General features: G+C 38.9%; 1 protein-coding gene across 5 annotated transcripts in view; it reads left to right on the top strand.

Moving 5' to 3' along the window:
• Positions 1-17,026, top strand: part of SLC38A1 (solute carrier family 38 member 1) — a 133,610-nt gene that overhangs the window by 63,504 nt on the left and 53,080 nt on the right. For 4 of the 5 annotated variants that reach the window (XM_074403181.1, XM_074403180.1, XM_074403179.1 and 1 more), the window contains exons 10-16: positions 187-245; positions 348-464; positions 1,688-1,767; positions 3,693-3,793; positions 6,085-6,203; positions 6,757-6,898; positions 7,001-7,098. In XM_074403181.1, coding sequence (XP_074259282.1) covers positions 187-245; positions 348-464; positions 1,688-1,767; positions 3,693-3,793; positions 6,085-6,203; positions 6,757-6,898; positions 7,001-7,098 — 716 coding nt within the window. Of the gene's footprint in view, positions 1-186; positions 246-347; positions 465-1,687; positions 1,768-3,692; positions 3,794-6,084; positions 6,204-6,756; positions 6,899-7,000; positions 7,099-14,441; positions 14,632-17,026 lie in introns of those variants that run through there. The other variant, XM_003941468.4, reaches the window with a different exon arrangement.

The raw sequence follows: 17,026 nt of genomic DNA, 5'->3' as shown, positions 1-17,026 counted from the left end.
AATAATAAATCTTGTATTCACTTGGGCATGTGTGTTTATTGTTGGAGCTCTAAAATATGCTTGAAATAACACATTGAAATAAATGAGGTGATGAATTTTGAAGTAATAACAGTTTATGATGGGTAGCTCCAAATTTTTAAAAAACAGAAAAAAAGAAATAATTTATTTTTTACTATTTTTTTAAAGGGTATCTTGGCTATACTAGTGGATTTTCCTTGAGCTGCATGGTTTTTTTTCTAATAGTGGTAAGTGCTGATTGAAATGGCTGCTTTGGTTTTGTGATAGTACTATTCATTATTCGGCTTTACTAAAGTCTATATTGTTTCTACTATACTTCTTAATACCAGGTTATTTACAAGAAATTTCAAATTCCCTGCATTGTTCCAGAGCTAAACTCAACAATAAGCGCTAATTCAACAAATGCTGACATGTGTACGCCAAAATATGTTACCTTCAATTCAAAGGTTAGTTTCCCGATCCTTTGCAGATAAGAAGATTGGGATTTTTAAAGGAGCACTTTTATTAAGCGCATTCTATTTCTTATACTTGTAATTGCACTACGTGGTATCATTGCTTCCAGATTACACAATCTATGTAGAGATCCTTGAGAAATATACAAATACTATATTTTACACTCTCTCTTACCCTTAAGCATTCTCTGTCAAAATCCCATTTTGGATAATGGTCTCAGCTCTTCCTGTGTAGAGGACTGGTTGATGCTTTAAAAACAGATTAATGACATCCTTAGCCCCCTGTTTCTTATATGATGATGACAGAAGGGAATAATGCAGACTTCCTCAGCTTGCACAGCTGAAATATAGATGCCACCATAAACTGGGACTTAGAAAACCCTCATACTATTAAAATATTGTTGATGCTATGGGAAACACAGGATTATGGAGTCAGTCAGGGTTGGATTTGAATCCTCAGGCAAGTCACCCAACCCCTTGAATAATAATAAGGGTTCTGTTCTGTATCTTACAAAGTTTTGTTAGAATGTGCCTGGCATAGTGCATCAGCAGAGTTAGGGCATAAGATAGGTTAGTTTTCCTTCCTTCCCCCCACCTCTTTTTGCATAGGAAATTAGATTGAGTTTGAGAGTTTCAAACAGCCTTATCTAAGAAAACTAAATAGATGGCAATCTCTCTCTTTCTCTCGGATTGTAAGAATACAGCCAAGGTAGTGCAATGTGAAGCAGATTTTCTTTTCAGAGGGTATCTTTTAAGTCTGATTCAATGCACCTGACACAGAGCAAAGAGCAGTTAACTAGAGGTGGGAGTGCTGGGCCAGTCGCCTGACCTGTTGGAGAGAGCCAGGAGAACAGCCACAGTCTGCCTACTGCTCGGGATTGCCGTGGAGATCCAATGAGCTATCCTAGGAAGAGTGCCATGTAACTGGCTCATGCTGTATAAACAGGGGATGTTGTATACCTGGGGTACATAAAATACGCCGTAGGTGAGCCAAATCCAAAATCCTTCTGTGACGAGTGGCTAATGGCTCGAGCTAGATAAGCTCTCTTAGAAAAGCTGCTTCTATTTTAGAGATCAAAACCCTCCTAATAACTGAATAATCCAGGGATTCTCAAGAGCTGTCAGATAAAAAGACAGCTTAGAAATACTGGAGCTGTGTCATTTTTATAGTAAAAGTGTTTTTTTTTTCCTAATGTCTGTTCTTTTCTCTCAAATAGACTGTGTATGCTTTACCAACCATTGCATTTGCATTTGTCTGCCACCCATCAGTCCTGCCAATTTACAGTGAGCTTAAAGAGTAAGAAATTTGTTTAATTTATCTTAAATCGTTTTACATCCCCTCATTAATAGGCAAATATAGAATTAAAATAAACAGACTTGTCTAATGAACCTCTGCGTATTCATCACCCAGCTTCAACATTTACTCACATTCTGCCATTCTTGAACAAGTATTGTATTTTAAGAAACAAGAAAGCATGAAAAATCAGAAACTACAATATTTTGTGGGGTCATAAATACAGAAAGGAGTCAACCATGTGGGCTTTTTCATTAATTTGGTTTTTCAAATACTGTATCACCGAGGAGAGTTTAAGTATTTGTGTTGCTTTCCATTACGTATGCGTATTTTGCAAGTGAGTGATAATCTTCAGATTTATCTATAAACTGCTAATTACATTGTCTCTGATTTGCCTGTTGGTTTGGGTGAAAAGGCTAGTAAATCAGACAATAAGAAATCAATGTTAAGACCACAAACTAGGAAAAAAGAATACTGCTGTTCAATTTTAACTATTAAGAAAATTCTATGGATTTATTGATTTATTTTTGATTGCTTGTTTTGAGAAAATTAAGCCCTCCTTACAAACTTCATGTGTTCTCTTTTTAGCCTACAGTTGTCAAACATATACAAAAATAGTCACCATGGTATAATCTTAAAAACTTAAAACAGACAATATTGGTATTTATTTCCATTTTGTAACAAAGCAGATGTCATTTAGCATTGAATTCACTCATTTTTTTCATATTTAATTGCTACATGGCTAAATTTTAACCATCTACCTTTATGTATATATACATCACTCCTAGTTTGTGATCCTCTAAAATTTAAATATATCTTTGACATCTTTTAATAGTTCAGCTTTTAGTTTTAGTTTTTAATTTTCTCAAGTATATACTTCTCAATTTTTCTTTACTTTTTTTTTTTGTGCTTCTTGTTGTTGTTGTTGTTGTTGTTGTTTTTTGAGACAGAGTTGTCACCCAGGCTGGTGTGCAATAGGGTGATTTCAGCTCACTTCAGTCTCAACTTCAAGGTCAAGCAATCCTCCCACCTCAGCCTCCAACGTAGCTGGAATTATAGGCACATACCTCCAAGCCCAGCTAGTTTTTGTATTTTCTGTAGACATAGAGTTTCACTATGTCGCCCAGGCTGGTCTCAAACTCCTGAGTTTAGGTGATCGGCCTGCCTCAGCCTCCCAAAGTGCTGGGATTACAGGCATGAGCTGCCATGCCTAGCCTACATCTCAATTTTTCTTGTTTTCCGTACTCTCATGGCAACCCAGATTCCTTGCTATGACACAGTCAAATGTTATGACTATCTGTGGTCTGTTATTGAATACAAGTCTTGCAGATTAATTATTTGGGCGGTTAAAGAAACTTAGAGGGTCATCCCAACCCCAGAGTGAACTTGACCGAAGAGATAGAGCCCTTTATCATCCCAGCTGTGATCTCTTGGATACTTGGTGCTCTGGAGACTTACAGACTTCCAGGTGTATCCCTGAGGCCACCCAACAGGAAAATCAGAACCTAAAACAGCAGCTTTAGAGACAGAACACCTGAGGTCACATTCCAGCTCTGCCACTAATCTCTGGAGCTAGAACAGCATTGATTTTTTTTTTTCTGCCTTTTTGCCTTTGCCCAGCTAATGTGGAGATAATGTCAAGCACAAATATTTTAAAAAATGCTGTCTGATTTTCAGATGAGAACTTGATATTCTTTTAAAAGAATGGGGAAGAACACTTAAGGGAGTGTAGTTCCATGGATCTCACTCTCCATATAAATTCAGTATAAGAGAGTTTACTTTAAACTGGCATAACTGCCAGGGGTAACCACCTGTTCAGATCTGCCCTAATCTGATAGCAGCAAAGTTAAATTAGTATTCTTCAGCATTAACACTGCCACTTAAATTCAGTAATATGATTTTTAATTGTTAAAATTTCTTTTTTTTAGCCGATCACAGAAAAAAATGCAGATGGTTTCAAACATCTCCTTTTTTGCCATGTTTGTTATGTACTTCTTGACTGCCATTTTTGGCTACTTGACATTCTATGGTAAGTAATTTCTGCTGGTACATAAATATAAATATTTGTAAACAAATTAGTAAAAATAAGTATTGAAATAACTTTTAACATGAAAGGTAAAGAAAGCAACAAAGCTACTCATTGGTTTCTCTAGGTTTTTCTTCTGCTTAAAGCAATTATGATCTTTCCTTTATTATTCATGCAGACTGCAGAATAAAATAATTACTAAAACGATATAATTTTTTTATCCTAACAGTGTCCTTAAAGGAAATTGCATTTTAGAAGCATGCTACCTTTACTGAGGAAAGTTTAAAACTACATCAGAGAAGGCTTTCCTAATTGACACTGCAAATTAGGTCAGATTCCATTAATAGAATAGAGAGACAGAGACAGATGCTAAAAGTGAGAAAGAGCAGAGTGCTACACTCATGACACTCTGAGTTAATTAAAAATGAAACTCCTAATTGTTCACTGGAAGTCGGAGCTGAGACTTGCAAAGATCCAAAGGAATGACATAGAAATTTTTAAAAATGAAATCTGAAAAAGCGATCAAGATTTCATATGTAAATTTTACTGACCCTGAATGAACACTTCACTGGCTTTTACTGCTTCTTCATCCTCTCCTCTTCAAATTATCCTGAAGCTTTATTTAATATCTTTCATTATCTTTATAATTGTGTACCTTATTTAAATATATATGCATGTATTTCACCATCTTTTCTACTAAATAATAATTCTTTGGGACTTTTTTCCATAAACACAAATGTCTCAAAATTAAACACATTTAAAATTTATTACTTCAGCCTGGAGAAAAAGGCTACTCTGATTATACAGATGTTATTATTGTTTTCACAAGCAATAGAGAATACCATTGTCTAATGAATTCATAAATACCTTATTTAAGTTTTGCATAAAATTGGTGTTGCTAAGGTGGATGCAGAGTTGCAGGGCTGGGGTGGATACAGGGAGAGAGAGGGGGAGAGCTTCATGTTAGTTAAAGTCTCACTGTTTTCTTGTTCAAGCTATGATTTTTCTTTGTAAATGAATTATTTTTCACATAGAATAGAATACCAAACACTTTTGTTACTCTTGAGTTAAAGAAAAAGGCTCAGCTATTTTTAAGTGGTTGGTTAGTTTGATTAAGGAAATTAGAACTAGTGAGATTTGTATTATAACTTATGATTCTTTTTTGGAAACTGAGACCAAGTTCTACGGTACAGATTAGCACTTGAATTCCATGCCAAGAACCTTGAGATTGGTGCAGTGAGAAGCCCTTGCAGGAGACAGGAGGGGAAATTATCTCTTGTCGAAAGAGTGAGCAGTTTCATACTCTATGTGACTGCCATTCTAGCTTTGTTAGTCTTTGAAATAACACTTTCTGAAGTTCTGAGTTGAGAAAAAGTTCAAAGCAGTACATAAGGCCAGGTGTGGTGGCTTGCACCTATAATCCCAACACTTTGGGAGGCTAAGGTAGGTGGATAGCTTGAGCCCAGAAGTTCGAGACTAGCTTGGGCAACATAATGAAACCCCTGTCTCTACAAAAACAAAATACAAAAATTAGCTGGGCACAGTGACACACACCTATAGTCCTACCTATTTGCGGGGCTGAGGCAGGAGGAACACTTGAACACTCCGTGAAGCAGAGGTTGCAATGAGCCAAGATGGTACTACTGAAATCACACTCCAGCCTGGGTGATAGAGCAAGACCCTGTCTCAAACACACACACACACACACACACACAGACACACACACACAGTAGTATGTAAACACTTTTTTTTTTCTTTTTTTTACAAGAACAACATGCATGGAAAAGAGGAATTATCTCCTGGTGGTGAAATTTCAGCTAATACCTCTGCTGCTTGGCCACTTGAAGTTGACTTAACAAGAGGAGAGTTTAAAACAAGCTCCAATGTGGCTTGCAGGCTCCTCCCACCCCCTGTCCCCCAGCAAGTCTGTGGCAGTTTGGTGTGGTTTGAAGAACAGAGGGAAAGTCTAGATTAAGAGCAGCTTTGCACTTCAACTGTATGTTTCATTTTCAAGGCCAATGTGCCCCTAGGTTTAATTTAGTCTAAATTAAGCATTCCCACTCCATATAGCTTCTTCTAGAGATTACTTTAAATTCCTTTGCTAAGCCGCATATGCACAGTAGAGCATGTCTCACGTACAGATTTTTCTTTCCAACTTAATTGTTTTAATAGACATTTCAAAGCATTGCTTTTCTTTCCCTGTAGTTTATAAATTCTTTGTTGTTCAGAAAAACTGTCATTTAGCTATGTATTCTGTATCCTTTTAAAACCCTCTTACTTTTCCATCATTTCAGACAATGTTCAGTCAGACCTCCTTCACAAGTACCAGAGTAAAGATGACATTCTCATCCTGACAGTGCGGCTGGCTGTCATTGTCGCTGTGATCCTCACAGTGCCGGTGTTATTTTTCACAGTGAGTAAGGGCCTTGGTGCAATATGAGAAAAGCTGAGGTCTCAGCTTTCCAGGAGCCTGTTCCAGAGAAAGCCTGCCCCAGGTAACTTTCCTGGGTTATTGAAACTGCATCTGGAAATGATCCCAAGACTCTGTTCAGGCTCTTTGAAAAGCAGGTGGCATTCAGTGCATCAGGGAGCCTCTGATGCAATGAATCTTCATTCTAATTAATCTGTCCCTGTTCTTTACAAAGAAATGACAATAGAATGTTTAAATCTCAGTCAGACATGACGAGAGAATATAAAAAGAAGGGAAATGAACACTCAAGTCTTAGATAAACCAAAGACAGAAATTCTACCTCCCACAAGAAAACTCTACTATTCTAAAATAAAAATATTTTCCCTTTTCAGTTAAGACCTTGTAATTCCAAAACTGTTAAGCTATCTATAAATTCACTAGGCATCACAAAACATTTCACAAATTTGTGTACACCAATAAATCAGTTACTTTACTGAGAAATGTCAGTGTTGCATGCTGTAGGCACTTACAGAATCTTTGTTTTCTTTTCTGGCAGGTTCGTTCATCTTTATTTGAACTGGCTAAGAAAACAAAGTTTAATTTATGTCGTCATATCGTGGTTACCTGCATACTCTTGGTTATTATCAACTTGTTGGTGATCTTCATACCCTCCATGAAAGATATTTTTGGAGTCGTAGGTATGGCTTCATGACTTTGTGCTTATCATTCTACAATAGCTGTTTGGAGGGAAAATTTCACAAGAGCAATGCTAAACTTTCTCTTTTTTTCTTGTTTTACAGGAGTTACATCTGCTAATATGCTTATTTTTATTCTTCCTTCATCTCTTTATTTAAAAATCACAGACCAGGATGGAGATAAAGGAACTCAAAGAATTTGGGTATGTCTCTTGCTGGCCACTCTAACTTTTCTGATTAGTTTTCCATTTAATTTACCAAATAAATAGTTCACCTCTCTATCAAGACTACTTTCAGTTGCCCTGAAGGGAGGCAGAAGCCCTGTAGCTTTCCTACTTAGGAGAGATTTAAAATATATCAGAATCTTCTCCTGTCCATGCAAATATCTTTTCTGGTTTTACTCTCATTGTGCCTCAGCTTTTGTTCTGATCTAGCACGTGGCCAGTCAGAAGAATGGACATTCATCCTCCTGTGTCTCTATAGGATAGCGTCTAGTCTTTAGCAAGGGTGGAATTTACAAAGGACTTGCAGATATTATGCAGTATACTGTTTCCATGTGATTTCTAGTCAAGTAACCCCTCCCTACAGCCCAAGGAACATGCAATGCCTTAATTAAAATGTCTGAGTTAAAGAGTCTTTTTATTATTTGACAGATATGCTTTGGAACAACAGACCTGGATTCAAAACCTGCCTTTCTATATTAGGATTCTTGTTTCCAGGTCTGGTGAAATTCAAGGGCATCTTGAAGGTGGTGTACTTGGAAACAGTGAGGGAAGCAGGGGTGAAGTGGCTGCTATCTGAGTCCCTTTTGGAGTTCCATTTTGCTTGGCCTCTTAGAAAGCTTCTCAGCTGCCCCCTCAGGTAGTGTAAGCACTGAAATTGCACCTATTACCTCCTGAGTCAAAAGATCCAGATGAGAGGTGTAGGCATGAGGGTCATCCCTGTGCATTTAGGAGAAGCAGCACTGATATTCACAGAGCATCCAGTTCCCCAACATGATCACCTCTGTAACCTTAATTCCCAAATCCTTCCATCCTTGCCTGTAGGGGCTTCATGAGGACAGAGAGAAAGGAGCAGTCACTCTGGCACAACAGGACAATATATTCAGTTTAAATCTGAAAATGGTGGAGGCCTGCTGCATGTGAATTCTGAGCCTCTCTAAACCTGGTCCCATAATGAAACTAGTAGCAGAGTCTGCCAAATGGAATTAGACAAGGGCTCCATCTGTGTAGGAACCACTGGGAGTTAGACTGGACCCAGGATGGCATGCCACATGCAGCCATCTTTTTCTTTTTTCTTTTTCTTTTTTTTTTTTATTGCATTTTAGGTTTGGGGGTACATGTGATGAACATGCAAGATTGTTGCATAGGTACACACATGGCAGTGTGCTTTGCTTCCTTCCGTCCCCTCACCTGTATCTGTCATTTCTCCCCATGCTATCTCTTCCCACCTCCCCACCCCCGCCCCTCCCCCATTTCCCCCCAACGGACCGCAGTGTGTAGTGCTCCCCTCCCTGTGTCCATGTGTTCTCATTGTTCAACACCCGCCTATGAGCGAGAATATACGGTGTTTGATTTTCTGCTCTTGTGTCAGTTTGCTGAGAATAATGGTTTCCAGGTTCATCCATGTCCCTACAAAGGACGTGAACTCCTCGTTTTTGATGGCTGCATAATATTCCATGGTGTATATGTACCACATTTTCCCTATCCAGTCTATCATCGTTGGGCATTTGGGTTGGTTCCAGGTCTTTGCTTTTGTAAACAGTGCTGCAATGAACATTCGTGTGCATGTGTCCTTGTAGTAGAATGATTTATAATCCTTTGGATATATACCCAGTAATGGGATTGCTGGGTCAAATGGGATTTCTATTTTTAGGTCCTTGAGGAATCGCCACACTCTCTTCCACAATGGTTGAATTAATTTACATTCCCACCAACAGTGTAAAAGTGTTCCTATTTCTCCACATCCTCTCCAGCATCTGTTGTTTCCCGATTTTTTAATGATCGCCATTCTAACTGGTGTGAGATGGTATCTCAATGTGGTTTTGATTTGCATTTCTCTGATGACCAGTGATGATGAGCATTTTTTCATATGTTTGTTGGCCTCCCGTATGTCTTCTTTTGTAAAGTATCTGTTCATATCCTTTGCCCATTTTTGAATGGGCTTGTTTGTTTTTTTCTTGTAGATCTGCTTTAGTTCTTTGTAAATTCTGGATATCAGCCCCTTGTCAGATGGGTAGGCTGCAAAAATTTTTTCCCATTCTGTTGGTTGCCGATTCACTCTACTGACTGTTTCTTTTGCCGTGCAGAAGCTGTGGAGTTTGATTAGGTCTCATTTGTCTATTTTGGCTTTTGTTGCCATTGCTTTTGGCATTTTGGTCATGAAGTCCTTGCCTACACCTATGTCCTGAATGGTTTTGCCTAGATTTTCTTCTAAGGTTTTTATGGTATTAGGTCTGATGTTTAAGTCTTTAATCCATCTGGAGTTAATTTTGGTGTAAGGTGTCAGGAAGGGGTCCTGTTTCTGCTTTCTGCACATGGCTAGCCAGTTTTCCCAACACCATTTATTAAACAGGGAATCCTTTCCCCATTGCTTGTTTTTGTCAGGTTTGTCGAAGATCAGATGGTTGTGGGTATGTTGTATTTCCTCTGAGGCCTCTGTTCTGTTCCATTGGTCTATATCTCTGTTTTGGTACCAGTACCATGCTGTTTTGATTACTGTAGCCTTGTAGTATAGTTTGAAGTCCGGTAGTGTGATGCCTCCTGCTTTGTTCTTTTTGCTTAGAATTGACTTGGCTATGCGGGCTCTCTTTTGGTTCCATATGAAGTTTAAGGTGTTTTTTTCCAGTTCTGTGAAGAAGGTCATTGGTAGCTTGATGGGAATAGCGTTGAATCTGTAAATTACTTTGGGCAGTATGGCCATTTTCACGATGTTGATTCTTCCTAACCATGAACATGGAATGTTTCCCCATCTGTTTGTATCCTCTCTTATTTCGTTGAGCAATGGCTTGTAGTTCTCCTTGAAGAGGTCCTTTACGTTCCTTGTTAGTTGTATTCCTAGGTACTTTATTCTCTTTGTAGCAATTGTGAATGGCAGTTCGTTCTTGATTTGGCTCTCTTGAAGTCTATTACTGGTGTAAAGGAATGCTTGTGATTTTTGCACGTTGATTTTGTATCCTGAGACTTTGCTGAAGTTGTTTATCAGTTTCAGGAGATTTTGGGCTGAGATGATGGGGTCTTCCAGATATACAATCATGTCATCTGCAAATAGAGACAATTTGATTTCCTCCTTTCCAATTTGGATACCCTTTATTTCTTTTTCTTGCCTGATTGCTCTGGCTAGAACTTCCAGTACTATATTGAATAGGAGTGGTGAGAGAGGGCATCCTTGTCTAGTGCCAGATTTCAAAGGGAATGCTTCCAGTTTTTGCCCATTCAGTATGATATTGGCTGTTGGTTTGTCGTAAATAGCTTTTATTGTTTTGAGATACGTTCCGTCAATACCTAGTTTATTGAGGGTTTTTAGCATAAAGGGTTGTTGAATTTTGTCAAAAGCCTTCTCTGCATCAATCGAGATAATCATGTGGTTTTTGTCTTTGGTTCTGTTTATGTGGTGGATTACGTTTATGGACTTGCGTATGTTGAACCAGCCTTGCATCCCCGGGATGAATCCTACTTGATCATGGTGGATGAGCTTTTTGATATGCTGTTGCAATCGGTTTGCCAGTATTTTATTTTATTTTATTTTTTATTTATTTTTTTTTTTTGAGACGGAGTTTCGCTCTTGTTGCCCAGGCTGGAGTGCAATGGCGCGATCTCGGCTCACCGCAACCTCCGCCTCCTGGGTTCAGGCAATTCTCCTGCCTCAGCCTCCTGAGTAGCTGGGATTACAGGCACACGCCACCATGCCCAGCTAATTTTTTTTAGTATTTTTAGTAGAGACGGGGTTTCACCATGTTGACCAGGATGGTCTCGATCTCTTGACCTCGTGATCCACCCGCCTCGGCCTCCCAAAGTGCTGGGATTACAGGCTTGAGCCACCTCGCCTGGCTGGTTTGCCAGTATTTTATTGAAGATTTTTGCATCTATGTTCATCATGGATATTGGCCTGAAATTTTCTTTTCTTGTTGAGTCTCTGCCGGGTTTTGGTATCAGGATGATGTTTGTCTCGTAAAATGATTTGGGAAGGATTCCCTCTTTTTGGATTGTCTGGAATAGTTTCAGAAGGAATGGTATCAGCTCCTCCTTGTATGTCTGGTAGAATTCAGCTGTGAACCCATCTGGACCTGGGCTTTTTTTGGGTGGTAGGCTCTTTATTGCTGCCTCGACTGCAGACCATGTTATTGGTCTATTCAGGGTTTCGGCTTCTTCCAGGTTTAGGCTTGGGAGGTTGCAGGTGTCCAGGAATTTATCCATTTCTTCCAGGTTTACTAGTTTATGTGCATAGAGTTGTTTGTAATAATCTCTGATGATGGTTTGGATTTCTGTGGAATCTGTGGTGATATCCCCTTTATCGTTTTTTATTGCATCAATTTGGTTATTCTCTCTTTTCTTTTTTATTAATCTGGCTAGTGGTCTGTCTATTTTGTTGATCTTTTCAAAAAACCAGCTCCTGGATTTATTGATTTTTTTGAAGAGTTTTTTGTGTCTCTATTTCCTTCAGTTCTGCTCTGATCTTAGTTATTTCCTGTCTTCTGCTAGGTTTTGAGTTTTTTTGATCTTGCTCCTCTAGCTCTTTCAATTTTGATGATAGGGTGTCAATTTTAGATCTCTCCTTTCTTCTCATGTGGGCACTCATTGCTATATATTTTCCTCTGGAGACTGCTTTAAATGTGTCCCAGAGATTCTGGTATGTTGTGTCTTCATTCTCATTGGTTTCGAAGAACATCTTTATTTCTGCCTTCATTTCATTGTTTATCCAGTCAACATTCAAGAGCAAGTTGTTCAGTTTCCATGAAGCTGTGCGGTTCTGAGTTAGTTTCTGCATTCTGAGTTCTAACTCGATTGCACTGTGGTCTGAGAGACTGTTTGTTATGATTTCTGTTCTTTTGCATTTGCTGAGGAGTGATTTATTGCCAATTATGTGGTCAATTTTAGAGTAGGTGTGATGTGGTGCTGAGAAGAATGTATATTCGTGGATTTGGGGTGGAGAGTTCTGTAAATGTCTATTAGGTTTGCTTGTTCCAGGTCTGTATTCAGGTCCTGGATATCCTTGCTGATTTTCTGTCTGGTTGATCTGTCTAATATTGACAATGGGGTGTTAAAGTCTCCCACTATTATTGTGTGGGAGTCTAAGTCTCTTTGTAAGTCATTAAGAACTTGCCTTATGTATCTGGGTGCTCCTGTATTGGGTGCGTATATATTTAGGATCGTTAGCTCTTCTTGTTGCAGTGATCCTTTTACCATTATGTAATGTCCTTCTTTGTCTCTTTTGATCTTTGTTGCTTTAAAGTCTATTTTATCAGAGATGAGAATTGCTACTCCTGCCTTTTTTTGCTCTCCATTTGCTTGGTAGATCTTCCTCCATCCCTTTATTTTGAGCCTTTGTGTATCCTTGCATGTAAGATGGGTTTCCTGGATACAGCACACTGATGGGTTTTGGCTTTTTATCCAATTTGCCAGTCTGTGTCTTTTGATTGGGGCATTTAGTCCATTGACATTTAGGGATAGTATTGTTATGTGTGAATTTGATGCTGTCATTTTGATGCTACCTGGCTGTTTTGTTGGTTAGTTGATGCAGATCCTTGATTGTGTTGATGCTTTTTTACCATTTGGTGTGTTTTTGGAGTGGCTGGTACTGGTTGTTCCTTTACATGTGTAGAGCCTCTTTCAGGAGTTCTTGTAGAGCAGGTTTGGTGGTGATGAAATCTCTGAGTGCTTGCTTGTTCACCAAGGATTTTATTTTTCCTTCACTTATGAAGCTTAGTTTGGCTGGATAGGAGATTCTGGGTTGAAAGTTCTTTTCTTTAAGGATGTTGAATATTGGCCCCCAATCTCTTCTGGCTTGTAGGGTTTCTGCTGAGAGATCTGCTGCGAGTCTAATGGGCTTCCCTTTGTGGGTAACCCGACCTTTCTCTCTGGCTGCCCTTAGCATTTTCTCTTTCATTTCAACCCTGGTGAATCTGACGATTATGTGCCTTGGGGTTGCTCTTCTTGAGGAATATCTTTGTGGTGTTCTCTGTATTTCCTGGATTTGAATATTGGTCTGCCTTGCTAGGTTAGGGAAGTTTTCCTGGATAATATCCTGAAGAGTATTTTCCAGCTTGGATTCATTCTCTTCATCACATTCAGGTACACCTATCAGACGTAGATTAGGTCTTTTCACATAGTCCCACATTTCTTGGAGATTTTGTTCATTCCTTTTTGCACTTTTTTCTCTGTTCTTGCCTTCTCTTTTTACTTCATTGAGTTGATCTTCGACCTCTGATATCCTTTCTTCTGCTTGGTCAATTCGAACATGCAGCCATCTTAATCCCCAATTCGCTCCTCTCCTTCTCTAGCTCTTTCTCCTCCTCCAGCTTTCAGTCTAGGCCCATTGGCTCTCAGAATGCATCATCCTTCTCCCTGCAGAGCTCTCACTGAACATGCTCCAGCCCAAGGAACATGTTCCAGCCCAAGGAATCTTGTGTTCTTTGGATTTTGAATTTAATAATCTGTATTAGTCTGTTCTCACACTGCTAATAAGGAAATACCCCAGACTGGGTAATTTATAAAGGAAGGAGGTTTAATTGACTCACAGTTCCACATGGCTGAGGAGGCCTCACAATCATAGCAGAGGGTGAAGGAGGAACAAAGTCACATCTTACATGGCAGCAGGCAGAGAGCCTGTACAGGGGAATTCCCCTTTATCAAACCATCAAATCTCATGAGATTTATTCACTATCACTAGCACAGCATGGGAAAGACGCACCCCCAGGGTTCAATTACCTCCCACCAGGTCCCTCCCATGACACATGGGAATTATAGGAGCTATAATTCAAGATGGATTTGGTTAGGGACACAGCCAAACCATATAATCATCTGTTTACCTATGGCCTTCATCAGCCTTTCAGGTAACTTAGTTTTTGATACCTGTTTCCTATTTCACTTGATCAAATCTATTTTATTTTTGTATGTTTTTTCCCACTTTTTCAAACAGAAATGTTTGCTTGCCAGTGATAAGCTAGGTTGGTAGATAATGAATAACAAAATGACCTGGATATTTTCTAAAGCCTTTTCCTGCCTTTGGTTGTAATCTTAATTTGAGAGAAGCCATAAGGATACCCAGTCATTTGTAGAATGGATACATACAATTGAGGTGAATATGGAGTCAAAGAACAGGGCATAGAAGACTACTCTGCTTAGCTTGTTTTTCTATGTTCCCATCCTTGTAGAATCAGATTGATACAATTTTTAGAAAGAGTCTCACAGTTACAGCCATGGTTGTAACAAACTCCAAATACCAGAGGACCCAAAGGGAGAGGGAAACAGTTCTATTTTTATCCCCCAGGTACATGTGGAAAATTTTTGCTGTACTGAAAATAACCCTTGCCTTTCTGTTGCTACAGGCTGCTCTTTTCTTGGGCCTGGGGGTGTTGTTCTCCTTGGTCAGCATTCCTTTGGTCATCTATGACTGGGCCTGCTCATCGAGTAGTGATGAAGGCCACTGAGACCAGCCGAGAAAAAGAAATATTCCTGTTGTCTGCTCAGTCAAGTCCCCACACATCAGCAATCACTCATCACTTCTTTTGCAAGTTTACAGAAGCAAACAGAAATGTACAGGATACCTAAAATGGAATAACACTTTGGTTCCAAAACAGAGACATGTTTCTATAATGCTTCATGTCCCTCCAAGATCTGGGATCAATTTAGGGATTGTGAATTTTTTTTTTCAAATTTCATACAATCATATTTCCCAGTACTTTTCACAATCAGTTTTTACCCATCTAATTCTATGTTTTGTGGCTTCGTGGTCTCTTAGAACTTTGAAAACATGATAAGCAATCATGTTTATTTATTATACATCCAGATTCTGAAATAATTTTCCTACTGATGTTCAGCTCAAACTATCTGTACCTTTTTAGAAGAGAAAAGAATCTTGAATTGTATATATTTATTTTGCTTTACAGAAAAAAATGGTTTCGTAAATAATTTGCCTATTTTGGTTAACATAGCACACAGAGATAATCATCTGAAAGTTATAGGGCACTGCCACTGCTGAATCAGAGCATGCCCAATATTTGAGGTGGCTCTGATTGCCTGGCAGCTGAGCTCAGGCAGTCCAGTGGCCTAGCTGGTACCACATCCCATTCACATCCAGAGACATTCTCTGGCAAGTGTTCTCAGCTGAAAAGTGGTTGGGGATGATTCTTAGCTTGGTAATTAAATGAAGCTACACATCTCGGTAATCTAGCAAATGAAGTATTGTTTCCCTCTTGGCAACTTGTGTCAGAGTTACTCCGGTCTGAGTCAACTTTCGATGGGGAAGACCAATGGAACCTACTGCAAAAAGATTGTCCAAAATGCCTAAGAAAATACTGCTCTGATGCATTTAGCCTTCATTCCTATACCTGTCTTGTTGAAGGGAAAAAAATGTTTTAGTACATTGTAGGCCAGTCAGCTTTTATTCATGTCCACCAGCTAGTTGCACAGAGAATCATGTGTACCTAACTAAGGATGATCTAGGATAAGTAACTCCTGTTTTATATTGAGTACTTTAGGGAAGTCTTTAAAAGACTTGTTTTATATCTATATAAATCTAGGTTATTACAAATACAAAATTTTTGTACCTTAAATAAGCCTCATTTCTATTTCTTCTTTGTTAATTCTCCATCTAGAGTCTTGCGGGGAAAAAAAAAATCCTCAGAGATAGTCTTTGAGAAGAGTTTCTGACAGAATCACTGGGTACTTGAAAACATGATAAGCAATCATGTTTGTTTATTTATTAAACATTCAGATTCCGAAATAATTTTCCTTCCCCCAGATGAGGAAGACAAGGGGGTCTCAGTGTCTGTGCTGTTTCCTCTTCTCTTCCCCAACCAAGGAGTGTGCCATTACTGCCCATCCCAACTGATCGATGCAGGACAGAGGTGCCTAGTACTCTTACCCTAGTCCTTCTCCTAAAGGGAGCACAATGAAACTGTGAAGAGACTGAAAAAGAAGAGAGTTTGTAGCTGAAAAAGGAAAGGAGACAGCAAGGAAACCCAGAACTGCATTCCCCTAAGTGGGAGCATCCCCTGTGATTGGATTGTTCATAGTTAACATATGGTGAGAAATATGCATGCCCTGTGATCTGGTCTCTTGAAACAGGACTTATATTTCCTCTATATTCTGGTTGAATTTTCCAAACACGTAAGTTCACTGAGCACAGATTTCTTATCCAGAGATAAGTAGAATCTAACTGCAGACTGTTGGCAGAGTTTCCAGGCACTTAGCCGTGTTCCCTTCCTGACTCAAATCCCCAAAGGCCTTCACTCTCACTGAGAATCACATGGAACTGTCTCTGCCCTTTACAGACTAATGTCCCATAGATAAGGCAGGCATTGAAGCACGTGTCATGATCCTCTTGCAGGGAAAATGAAAGGTTATTTCGTGCATTGCATCATCATAGCTTTTAATATAATGCTACAGAATTATATCCACATTAGGTCAGAGTTCAGATATTTAGATATGAATAACTAACCTAGCCATATCCACAGCCATCTCTGTCCTTTTCAGCAATGTTTTCCATATCATATTAGCAATGACAGAAACAGAACAAACCAAGATTCAGTTGGTTCTTAGGAGCTTGTCTAGAGCACCAAGTAATGAAATAGCCAGGTAGTGGGATGACCTTACCTTTGAAAGTACGTTAATTTAGTTTGCAAGCTATATTATGCTACTTTCTATTTTCCTCATTACTTTATAGCAATTCATTTTACACTCACAAAGTCAATTTAGAACATTATTAACTGGGATGTGCAGTCATATTTTTGGGCTTCTGGACTTCATGTGTCAGTATAAGGAATATTTACTTAAAATACATTTATTTAGAGGCACACTGTTGTTGATGTGTGTGATAAACACACATATTTTTAAAAACCTTTGTATGTTTATCTAAATTTGTTGTTGACTGAATATAATAGACTCTACCGTAATTTGTCAAATATCAATG

Source organism: Saimiri boliviensis, chromosome 7, assembly GCF_048565385.1.
Source record: "Saimiri boliviensis isolate mSaiBol1 chromosome 7, mSaiBol1.pri, whole genome shotgun sequence".
NCBI lineage: Eukaryota > Metazoa > Chordata > Mammalia > Primates > Cebidae > Saimiri > Saimiri boliviensis.
The sequence above is the reverse complement of the archived record's forward strand: the minus strand, read 5'-3'. Positions and strand labels throughout refer to the sequence as shown.